We start from the raw sequence: 12,851 nt of genomic DNA on the forward strand, positions 1-12,851 counted from the left end.
CTTAAAAATAAAAAAAGGTTATGCTTTGGCTCTGCTAGTGCGAATTTGCGGTATTTGTGTTTGTTATTGTTGTACGTCTTACTCTTAGATTTTATAATAGGTTGAGCAATCTCAGCCTTGATTTTATTTTAATTTTCTAAGTATTATGCAAGTTCTATTGATTGTCGCTTCAAGAAGGTGCCTTCCCCTATACACTCAAACCGTGTCAAATATAACATGTATCATTTATGGAAAGATTAGGAAAAATATCAAATTATCCCTTAGGTTTAGGCGAGGACAATCTCTCACATTCTTGGATATGTTAACCCCGTTTCTTATTTGAATTTCTAATTCCTCTTGCTCTCGCCATTTTCTATTTATGACTTTTCGAATCCTTCCACTTATCTTGCGCATGGTCAGCATATTGACCTAAAGTGTAGTCTTTGCCTAGAGTGGAATTCTTTACCTCCATTTTCCCTTTTTAAAAACTAATGTGAATACTGGAAATAGGTTTTCACTCTACTATCAGTAATTTTGCCCAGTGCGGATGATTTCTTTGCTTCGCCTCCTAATCAAGTTTGACAGCCACAACAATAATTCTATGATCTTTAGAAGTTGCTTTAACCACAGCTGTAACAGTACACCCAGGAGCTTCAACCATATTTCTCACTGCTGTGGCTTTCATCTGATCCTGTGGCAACCAACAACTGGCAAACACCAATCCGTTAGTAGTCATACATTTGAATTCTACTCTTCCTTTTTTTTTTAAAACTACCTCTCTTCTTTTTCCAGAGGGAATTCTAGGTGAGAGTATATACAATTCAGTCTTGAACTTAGGGCCAAAGGATACCTTCCGTTTAGTATTAACTCATTTCCGTGTTTCTCATATTTTCCGATGCAGGACACTAATAGTAAGTGTACCTATACACATTTTAACGTACATTTGCTATCTAACACGGGAAAAGAGGAATAACAGACTTTTGAAGGATGGACAATGAACTTGTAGAATTGAGAGATAACCTTTTGTTTTTATTAGATTTTGGTGCAGCAACACAGTTCATAAACCCAGAATTTCACGCAAGCGGGTTCAGTGAAAAAAGACATTAAGCGGCTATAAGGGTGGTTCCGGCAAGTGAGATTTGTGTCCCTCTTTTTTTCTTTGGTAGGGGGGGATTTGTGTCGCTCTTTTTTTTTTGTGAGGGGGGGGGGGGAAACAATTCTACCCCAAAATGAACAATTTTAAAAAGTTGAGATCATCATTCATTTTGCTATTTTTTTCTCAAAAAGATGGGCAAGAAATATAATAAGAATTTTATTTTCCCAATTTATTCATTAGACTGTAATAAAATTTGACAAATCTAAAATCTTTTTCTTATTGATAAAGAACAAAGTCGTTAATTCACAAACTCCAGGAAAAGATAAGTTAGCTCCTCGTGCTCTTAAGTGCGTATTTTTAGGTTACTCGAGAACGCAAAAGGGATATCGATACTATTCTCCTGACCTCCAGCGATACCTTATGTCTGCAGATATTACCTTCTTTGAAACCCAATCATACTTCACAGGTCCAGGTAATCACTTAGATATTTCTAAGGTGCTACCAGTTCCATCTTTTGGAGATTCAGTCACTATCTCCCATTCATCTTCCTCTACAGCTCCAGTTGCATCTCCACCACCTACAACTCCAGTTGCAACTCCACCACCTATAGTTCCAGTTCCACCACCTAGCTCTAGTGCCACCACTTAGTCCAGTTCAACCTTCTACAACTTCACCATTCCTGACTTATCATCGTCGTCCGTGCCCAGCATCGGGCCAACTTATTCACGTACTGCACCTGACCCGACTAGTACTGCGGACTTGTCTCCTCTTAGTCATCCGATTGCACTACGAAAAGGTATACGGTCCACACTTAATCCTAATCCCTATTATGTCGGTTTAAGTTACCATCGTCTGTCATCACCCCATTGTGCATTTGGCCTCTATATCAGTTGGACATTAAGAATGCTTTTCTTCACGGTGACCTTGAGGATGAGGTTTATATGGAGCAACAACTTGGTTTTGTTGCTCAGGGGGAGTCTAGTGGCCTTGTATGTCGGTTGCGCCGGGCCCTCTATGGTCTAAAGCAGTCTCCTCGAGCCTGGTTTGGTAAGTCCAGTACAATTATTCAGGAGTTTGGCATGACTCGTAGTGAAGCTAATCACTCTGTGTTTTATCGGCATTATGCTTCAAATCTCTATATTTATCCGGTCGTTTATGCTGACGATATTGTTATTACCGGTAATGATCAGGATGGTATTACTAAGTTGAAGCAACATCTCTTTCAGCACTTTCAGACTAAGGATCTAGGCAGATTAAAGTATTTTCTGGGTATTGAGGTTGCTCAGTCTAGCTAAGGTATTGTGATCTCACAACGGAAGTATGCCTTAGACATTCTTGAGGAGACAGGAATGACAGGTTGTAGACCTGTTGACACTCCGATGGATCCGAATTCAAAACTTTTGTCAGAACAGGGGGAGCCTATTAGCGATCCTGCAAGATATAGGCGACTGGTTGGTAAATTAATTTACCTCAAAATGACTAGACCTGACATTTCCTTTCCTGTGAGTGTTGTGAGTCAGTTTATGGATTCTCCCTGTGATAGTCATTGGGATGCAGTTGTCCGCATTCTTCGGTATATAAAAAATCAGCTCCAGGCAAAGGTTTATTGTTTGAGGATCGAGGCCATGAGCAGATCGTTGGATACTCAGATGCTGATTGGGCAGGATCACCTTTTGATAGACGTTCTACGTTTGGATATTGTGTCTTAGTAGGAGGTAAGAGCATGAAACAAAATGTGGTTGCTCGATATCTAGTGCAGAAGCAGAATATCGAGCAATGGCTATGGCGACATGTGAGCTAATTTGGATCAAACAGTTGCTCAAGGAGTTGAAATTTGGTGAGATCAGCCAGATGTAACTTGTGTGTGATAATCAAGTTGCTCTTCATATTGCGTCAAATCTAGTATTCCATAAGAGAACTAAACACATTGAGATTGACTGTCACTTTGTCAGAGAAAAGATACTCTCAGGAGATATTGCTACAAAGTTTGTGAAGTCGAATGATCAACTTGCAGATATTTTCACCAAGTCCCTCACTGGTCCTCGTATTAGCTACATATGTAACAAGCTCGGTACATATGATTTATATGCACCAGCTTGAGGGGGAGTGTTAGAATAGTTATGTGAATATATGTAGTTAGTCCTTGTCCCTTATGTAATATGAGTAGGTTAGGTGTTATATATACATATAAACAGGGCTCATTGTAACATAGAATATCAATAATAGATTTTTCTCCCGTGCTTTCTCACATTAACAAGTCGGATTAGTTTTCGAAAAGACAGAAAAAAGTTACTTCCATGTTTTTTTATTTCTACAATTTGGGCTTATCCCTATTTCTTTTTGGGATGAGTACAACAACAACAAACCAAGTATAATCCCAAAAGTGGGGTTTGGGGAGGGTAGTGTGTACGCAGACCTTACCCCTACCTTGAAGGTAGAGACGCTGGTTCCAATAGACCCTCGACTCAAGGAAAGATGAAAGGAAAGCTGTAGCACAAGCATTAACAATAACAAAATAATAAGAAAACGAAGCGAAATGAACTAACACATTGTAATAGAAATCTAACAATAATAGTACACCAGACTAACACTAATACTATTGGTATGAGAAAGAAACCCTCTCGAGTATCTACTAGCCTTCTACTTTAATTCTCGACCTCCATACCTTCCTATCAAGGGTCATGTCCTCGGAAAGCTGAAGAAACGTCATATCCTGCCTAATCACCTCTCCCCAATGCTTCTTCGACCTACCTCTACCTTTTCTCAAGCCTACCAAGGTCAGCCTCTCGCATCTCCTTAATAGGGTATCTATGTTAGGAATTTGTCCTGATTTTTTTACCTTATTTGGATTTAAGAGTAGAATATTAACCATAATTGTTTTACTTTTTCTTAAAGGAAAATATAGATTTCTTCCATATTTGATAAATTCCTTCCTTGGCGGAAAAGATAGCGGCCTCTATTAATTGAGAATCCTTCATTCATGCAACAACACAAGAACATCCTTAATGTAGTCATTACGAGAGTTTTGTTTAGGGGAAGAATTATTCTCTCATATGCTTTTTCTCTTTTATATTAGTAAATCATATGTAGGTCACTTGACCAAACCATTTTGATATAATATGTTTCTTTAGTATATTTTTTTCTTGTCTGATTTATCGTCACTCGAAACTGCTTCGCTTCGGTTTCTACTTTCCGTAAGCGAGACCTATTGTTAAAAATAATGAATTACTATTTTCATTAACAGCCATCAAGGTTTGCATTGTTAGCTTCCGCATGATGCCTTGTTATTTTCGATCCCAACAAGTGGTATCAGAGCTAATGGTCCAGAGCGAGGTTGAAGATAGGTTAAGGCAGATTCAGATCAAGCAACCCAATTTGACGATACTGAAGAATTTTTTTTTTTAAAAAAAAAACCTTTCACAAAAAGTGGTATCAGAGCAAGTTGACGACAATGAAAATTTTTATCAACAAAAAAAAACTTTCAAGAATACTACATGTGGAGATAAACTTTCAACTATATTTTTAACAATCCTGCTGCTCTATATACAAAAAAACCATTTTTAACCCATGCGTATGTGCTCCAATTTTTAACTCATGCTTACTTTTAACGCATGACCTCCTACTTTTAACCCTACTCACTTTTAACGTAGGGCTTCACTTTTAACCCTGCTCACTTTTAACGCAAGGCTCCAATACTCTTAACCCGTGCTCACCTTCAACGCATGAGGCTCCAATTTTTATCCCATACATATTTTTAACTATGGCAAGCAATAGTGATGAAGATTATGTGAAGAAGCCGAATGAAGCATTGTCAAGAAAATTCGGGCCAAAGGGGAGAATTGTTTGGAGTTTGTCCTGATTTTCTTACCTTATTTGGATTTATTCTTTTACTTAAAGGAAGATTAGAATATTAACCATAATTGTTTTACTTTTTCTTAAAGAAAAATATAGATTTCTTCCATATTTGATAGATTCCTTTCTTGGCGGAAAAGATAACGGCCTCTATAAATTGAGAATCCTTCATTCATGCAGTAACACAAGAACATCCACAATGTAGTCATTACGAGAGTTTTGTTTAGGGGGAGAATTTATTCTCTCATAAGCTTTTTCTCTTTTATATTAGTAAATCATATGTAGAGTCACTTGGCCAAACCATTTTGATATAATATACTTCTTTAGTATATTTTTTTCTTGTCTGATTTATCGTCACCAAGGTTTGCATTGTTAACTTCCGCATGACACCTTGTTATTTTCGATCCCAATAATGTACGTTCCTCCTCTCCACATGCCCAAACCATATAACCTTTACTCATCTTTTTGGGATGAGTAAATGTTAGAATTTTCACTAGATGAGTACCTAGGGTGTGCATAACCCATGCACAGTGCATTGTCTAAAAGCGAATTTATTGCATAGTGTCGTAAGGAACAATACGCTAAGGAAGGGGAGTCGCTTGCTTGTTTGGTGTGTTTGGAACCGGGTTGTTTAAAGCTACCCTTTCTTGAAGAAAGAGAACCTGGGCCCAGGTCTTGGTGTATTTTGACATGATTCTCAATACGCTATCTAAACTAGGAAAGTCAGTAAGGAAAGGTGGGACAAAGAAAGCTCTACTTCGGGTAGCTGGGTGCATCAACCTCTTTCTTTCACAGGAGAGGGGACAATACTTAAGGAGCTTGGGCTACTCAACCGATAGGAATAGGGGCTTGTTTCCACATGTTTGTACCAAATGAAAAATATTCACACAACCAAAAAGTTGTGGAGATGGACATTTCATAGCCTTTGAATTTCGGGAGCAGCTCAAACAAAGAAGAGTCTGGTCCGGTCTGAATTCAGGCACGACCCGCCCGTCTGCTGCTAGGTACGGAAATGGCGCCGAGCGAGGGTGCCGCTATGCCCCTTAATGAATTGAATGGTCCTTCGACCTTCGTTTGATTCCGACAGCCGGCATAGATCCCATGAGACCCGCCTAAGCAGTCAATCTATTCTATTCCGAGCCTGCTCTCCATTTCCACCGTTGATGCAATAGAAGCTCTTAATGCAATATCTGTGGATGAAGACAATATCTGTGGATGAAGACATTCTCGCTGCTACAATTGGAGTTGACGGTTCTAGTTCTGTTACAGTAAGAGCTGCGACACAGGCATTACTCAATAGAGGTGCAAGGCTGACAGAAGTACCAAAATTATCACAATATGCACCACTGCCAATTGAAAAACAAATTCTAGTCATTTATGCTATATATAGTGGGCGATTTACCTAGTAATCGACATTCTAGAAGCAATTTCTTTATTCTACTCGCTACCGGTTTAAGCCCTCATATTCAACTCGCTGCCTCATCCACATAGCATGAACTCGCTCGAAGTGCTTTCTCCTACTATGGTGTAGTTTACCAAGAACGGATTTATTTCTATACAAATTTTTCTCCTACCACTTAGAAAAACATTTAGGGCATCATAATTTTTTTTGGAGTCAACGTAGTGTTCGGACCAGCTTGCATGCTTCTTGGCTAATTCAACGGGTACCTATTATCTCCCATCAACACGGGTACATGGTAACTCTGCCCACCAAGGCTTAGGTAGGTAGAAGAAATGACCTAGTAGCTTTTTTTTGTCTCTGCTGGGAGCAAGGACTTTCTTACTTCATTGAGCACTATACCACACCATTGAGTGCTATAGGGCACCATAATTTCTTTTTAGAGCTAACAATTTTGAAAAAAAAGTTAATTGTTACTTGAACTGTATTCTGGGGATGGCTAACCATGATCCCGTCCTATAGTTAAGAAGTCCAGGAGAAGGTGAGAAAGGCTTTAATCCTAATTAATGCGTTAGGTGCAGCAACTGAAAAAGTATACTCTTATGCGCTGTTGCATTCTGGAGTTATCCATTGTAGTTATCCAGTATATTTGAGGACCATTGCATCTCCCCACCGTATGTAGGAGATTTATTTCCACCCTATTGGGGGTTTTGAAGCTAAATGAGTTTGAATTTTTCAAATATATGATAGCACATGAAAATTTGGTTAAATGTAGGATTACTTAAAGTCAAAGTTTTTCCCCAATACCTGCTGGTGAATACACTGAATAGCGCTTGCTGCTTCGAGTATACATACATTGGATTTCTAATTACAATTGTCGTGTTGGGCTGCACCCCTATTTGGTGCCTTTCAACAAATTTGTTTTAGTTGTAGGAAAAAAAGAAACTGGTTGGCCCTTCTCAACATCAATGTGTGAGTATGTGACTTCCTTTTTCGATTTAAAGATGAAAGTTATCTTATTCTAGGCTAAACAGTTACATTGTTTGACTTGGCTTCATTTCTCCTTACTTTGCTTTATCTCTGCTCTCATCTTATATTGTTATGGTTTCTTTGCGGAGAAACTCAAATTAACTTTTGCTCGTCTATATCCAGTTTCAAGACACATGTGAGGAGAGTCTTGCGGCTGTAGCTGGAATGTTCAGTAGTAAAGCAAAAGGTAATTGCATCATCAGCTAATTGTTCGTGGAGAATGGAACATAAAATCTTTTAGACATTGAAAATTGACTTGTTTGATTTGTGGATTAGTTTGAATGAGTTGTACAGGATTCATGATTACATCAATTACTTTTAGCGACTTCAGTTGACTCAACAATTTAATGATTCCTATAAATGATTACTTAGATTTGGTGAAGTAAATGCTGGTGTGTCCTGAAGTGTAAATGATCACTCTTTATTTTGACAAGGTAAATAATTTTATTTATAAGAGGAAAATCTCCCGTATACAAGCAACATACCTAAAAGTAGAAAATCTACAATGTAATATGATTCTCTACGGATGATACCCAATCTTTTATACCCCTGAAGAATGATCTTTATCAGTGGACTTCAAACTAAATGATTAACGGAAAAGTTTGTAAAATGGTAGTAACTCTTTAAGAAAAGCTTAAATGATGCAGGTCTTTTCTATGCCAGGTCTTGTTCATGGAAATAAAGGGAGGTTTTGTGGTGGGTAATAATTCTTTTCCCTCCTTGGTGTGCTAGGCTGGAACTCATTGAAATGCAGTGGCATCAATAATAACATAACCACTAATTTCTGTTGCCATTGGATGAGAAACCGTAAAATACTGAGTTTTCTTGAGATGTTATGTACCCATGCTCTTGAAGTATAAATGCAGAAGCTTTGTTTAAAAGCCGATACCACTCAGGGTTTTATGGTTGCTGGCTAAGTTGCTCAGACTCTTCACTTTTGTTGCCGCACCAGTATCGACACGATGTGAGTTTGGTGTGGGGGTGGGATCTGTACCAGATTTGGTCAACCGAATTTGGATACTTTAAACCAAAATTGATAGAGAAATTCGGGATAGATATAATGATTTTTGAAATCAAAACCAAAGCTAGGGTGAAATTGAAAAAATAGAATACCTTGTCTTGTATATAGAAATTTCTCCATCAGGCCTTCCTTTTATCTCATTTTTGGATTCTCCTCTTGATTAATATTTTCTCCTTCTCGGAATACCTTGTAAGTTTTTCACATAATGTCTCATAATTTAGACATATTTTTTTTATTCTATTTTTAGATATTTGAATTATTTTCAGTCGAATCCATGCACCTGTATCTGGATACATACCCCTAAATCTTAAAATTTAGATCTTGTAGGATCCGATCTCTAGATTCATACCCGTATCGGATACCCGCATCCGAGTCCAAGCAACTTAGGTTGCAGCTCTAGGGAGTTTAGATATATACCTAATTCTGTTCTTGGTTGGAAAAAGGGGAGTGTGGATTTGGTTGAGTATTGTTGTACTTAGAGCTAGTTTGGCCAAGCTTCTAGGAGGTTAAAAGCATATTTTGTTTTTGTAAAAAAAGTACTTTCTCTTGTCAAGAAAAGTACTTTTTAAAAATTTGAGGTGTTCGGCTGGGATGGAGAAGTGCTTTTGAGTAGCAGTAGAAGCAATTTTTCTACTTTTGGGAAGAAGCTATAAATTCTGGCTTCTTCCAAGAAGCAAAAGTAGAAAATTAATTTTTTTAAGACAAAATATTCTTACCATAAATTTATATTTCTCAAATTATCCTTCATTAATTTAACCTTTCCTTTTTCATTTTCCTTTTTGTTTCTACCATCCCCCCCCCCTCCTCCTTTTTTTTTTTTTTTTTTTAGTTTCCGTCATATTTTTATTCTCCTTCTCATATTCCTCTTTAAAATAGTCTCTCTATTATAGTAAATAAATCTCTTCTTTTATATAGGATTTATGGATTAGATTTTTATATTGAATGATGTATCTTGATATATATAGAATTTATGGAGTGGGTTTTTAGTTTATACTGAACAATGTATATTGATATGTCTGAATCATCATGTAAACAATAAGTAATGCCATATATGCAATATTACTTCTTTGGATAACTATATTTTATATTGATTAAAATCTTTAATATATATTTTTACTTTATATTTTATAAATTTATAATAAATATTTAAATTCATTTCTCTCTTTTAAATAATACTAATTGTTAATTGAACATTTACTGCATTTTTCGTAATTTGACACTCAAAGGCATTTTTTAAAAAGATTAGCCAAACACAATTTACAACAACAACAACAACCCAGTATAATTCCACTAGTTGGGTCTGGAGAGGGTAGTGTGTATGCAGACCTTACCCCTACCTTGGGTAGAGAGGTTGTTTCCAATAGACCCTCGGCTCCTTCCCTCCAAGAACTCCCCACCTTGCTCTTGGGGTGACTCGAACTCACAACCTCTTGGTTGGGAGTGGAGGGTGCTTACCACTAGAGCAACCACTCTTGGTTGGGAGTGACCAAACACAATTTGCTTATCAAATATTGCAAATATCACTTTTCAAATGAATTGGCCAAACACAAACTACTACTCTCCAAAAGTACTTTTTCGAAAAGCACTTTTAAATAAAAGCATTTCTCAAAATAAACAGTTTTTGACAACGTTGCCAAACAGGCTCTTAGGCCTCATTTTTTTTTTTTAAGATTACGACGTCTAAATCTGAATAGACATCTGAATATTAAGATTTAAGATCTGAATACTAAATGATTAAGATTGTTTGATTTTTAACATCTGAATGGATAAAATCTTTATTTGAAAATAGTAAACATAAAATTCAAATGAAATACTAATTAATCTAATATTCTATCAATAATATATATATATATATATATATGTTTTTAAAAATATGGTAGTTGCTGGTGGTGATGGCTAATGGTGGTGCTTGTGAATGCCAACTAGAGGCAGTGGTTGGCGGTAGTTTTGATTGATGGTGGTGGTTCAAGGTAGTAGCTAGTGGTGATTAGTAGTGGTGGCGATTATGATTGAGGGTGGTGGTGATGGGTGGTGATAGTTAATAATGGCGGCGGTGGTGGTAGTTGTGATTGAGGAAGGTGGTGGTGGGTGGTGGTAGTTTATAATGATGGGCAGTGCCGGCTATGGTTATTGATGGTGATGGGGTGGTTAGTTGTGGTAGTTGAGGTGGATGCGTGTTGGTTGTGGTTGAGAATGATGGTGGTGAGAGTGGTGGGGATGGTGCGTGGTGGTAGTCGATAATGGTGGCGGCTATGATTGAGGATGGTGGTGGTAGTGGTGGCGGCATGGTGGTAGTTGATAATAGTAGGCGTTGGCGGCAAATAATAATGGATATGCATGGATGATAGCATCTTAATGAAATTAAGTCTCTGTTATAGATCTTAATCATACAGGCCTATTCAGACCCATTAAGTGGTTGTGCAGTAAAAAAAATAAATACACTTAATGATTAAGATCTGAATAATTAAAATTTAGACTTTAAAAACAAACGCACTTAATGTCTGAGATCTGAATGATTAAGATTCAGTCCTCCATTAAGTGCAAACAAATGAGGCCTTAGTGATGCAAAAATTCTGAGGAAGATTAAATGCCATTTCAGTTCCTATTTCAGAGCAATAAATGGATGTTTTAGGTTTTCTTTTGTCAGTTTTCGTCCTCCTTTTGATAGGTGGTTAGACTTTGAGCTCCAATTGGATGTGGGGCAGGGAGTCAATTCCCTCTGTTATACCTTGCTCACCCTTATCTTTGTCTCACTAGCATTTTTTTTATTTTAACTAATAACACTAATCACTAAGCAATATGGCTGGTAGGGATTGAGTGGAGCTTAGATAGCGACGCATCCAATGCTGCTGTTTTAGTTGCAAGTGAAGCACATGCAATAACTTTAGCAATTGAGGGTCTGCTAGGAGTCGTTTTCACTGTGGCTACTTTAACAGATGAGGCAGTTGACACGGGTGAGGTAATTAGTCAAGTTACTATTTCATATTTTGTCTTGGAGTGACATAATTATTCTGAAAGGCAACTAGTCACATGACATACTTGTTGTCTTGGTGTGACCAGCTTGACTCTCCAAGATGTGAATCTGATCCACCAGCAAAACTCACTGGGAGAACTGCACTTCTTTGTGTATCAATGGTTGATTCTCTGTGGTTGACCATTCTTGATGCTTTGTCATTCATCTTGGCAAAGTATGTAAAATTTTCATGTCTATGAATGAACCTTCAAGAAAATGCTATATGTACTTATTTTCACCTGTGATGTACATTGTAGGTCTCAGGGAGAGGCTATTATTTTGGAAATACTGAAAGGCTATCAAGCATTTACTCAGGTAATATTTGGTCAAATTTAAATTTCTTCCTATTGTATGAGTTCCTGCAAAATTGGCCTCTAGTTGACTTTTGTACAACTTTTGAGAGCAAGAGGGATTGGTGTTATGTTCTTGACCAACTGCTTAGTTTTCTCCAATTTGTGATGATGACCAGAACTTCTTGTTGCTCAGGCCTGTGGAATTCTTCATGCTGTAGAGCCTTTAAATTCTTTTCTTGCATCCCTTTGCAAATTCACAATTGGCATACCTGTTGAAGTTGAGAAGAGGAGGTAAATTCCAATGGGAACTTTTCCTGTTTTAGCCACAACTTTCTTTACTTATTATGAAATAAATTTACTGAACCTTTTTCCTTCATAATTGATTGGACATTGAATCTTGTAGAGGTTATTTTCTCATTCATTAATCATGCTTTCTAATCTTCTGTAAGTTCTCAAGGTGCCTGCCGACACTTGCACTTTCTATATGCTTAGTTCTTCAAAACAGTTGTATGTGCATCCTAATCAGTGGCTTGTTTACTACAGTAATTGTCAAGCCAAGACCAAGGGTCTCAAAGGTGACTTGGCAAGTGGTTATCTTTAGCTTCAAAATGTCTTGCACAATATCCTGAAAAAATAATGTCTTTTAGAGGAAGTGAAAGGAAGAACAGAATTAGGGAAGAATGTACTGCTTGGTTATCTACAAGGGTGGGTTAGCCTTGTGAAATGGCCTTCCTCCTTCAACCATGGGGGTTTGAATTACCAAGGGAGTACAGTGCTAATGTTTGCCTCCTGGGTAGGGGGTCTTGGGGTGGGTTTTATCATATTAAAAATATAAGAAAATTGTAGAACATTGATTATTCCCTTAAGCTATTGGTGTTCTTAATAGTGTATACACGTCCTAAAATAGGAAAGAATCGTTGTTGATTATTAAAAGAATATGTGCCTAGATTCAAATATGTCCAAATTCATTAATCTTGAATTAAAAAAATATTACAAGAATATTCCATAGGAAATGTTGGGATATTTTTTATTTATTTGTAAACTATTCACTTTAAATGAAACATGAATTTAATGAAGAAAGCCACAAATGGAGGAAAAAAATACCAATACGTCCCAAGACTAATAATTATAAATATGAATAACAAATATATGGACTAAGAAATTGAAGA

The 12,851-nt window shown here is 37.1% G+C and overlaps 1 protein-coding gene across 16 annotated transcripts in view; it reads left to right on the forward strand.

Moving 5' to 3' along the window:
• LOC107816080 (uncharacterized) overlaps positions 1–12,851 on the forward strand; it is a 73,591-nt gene that overhangs the window by 26,862 nt on the left and 33,878 nt on the right. For all 16 annotated transcript variants that reach the window (XR_012706687.1, XR_012706686.1, XR_012706688.1 and 13 more), the window contains 5 exons: positions 7,479–7,542; positions 11,187–11,335; positions 11,437–11,564; positions 11,647–11,704; positions 11,876–11,973. Coding sequence is in view for 13 of the 16 variants with exons in the window: in XM_075248218.1 (XP_075104319.1) it covers positions 7,479–7,542; positions 11,187–11,335; positions 11,437–11,564; positions 11,647–11,704; positions 11,876–11,973 (497 nt within the window). In the remaining 3 variants the exon portion in view is untranslated. The remainder of the gene's footprint in view (positions 1–7,478; positions 7,543–11,186; positions 11,336–11,436; positions 11,565–11,646; positions 11,705–11,875; positions 11,974–12,851) is intronic.

Source organism: Nicotiana tabacum, chromosome 24 (genome assembly GCF_000715075.1).
Source record: "Nicotiana tabacum cultivar K326 chromosome 24, ASM71507v2, whole genome shotgun sequence".
NCBI classification, from domain to species: Eukaryota; Viridiplantae; Streptophyta; class Magnoliopsida; order Solanales; family Solanaceae; genus Nicotiana; species Nicotiana tabacum.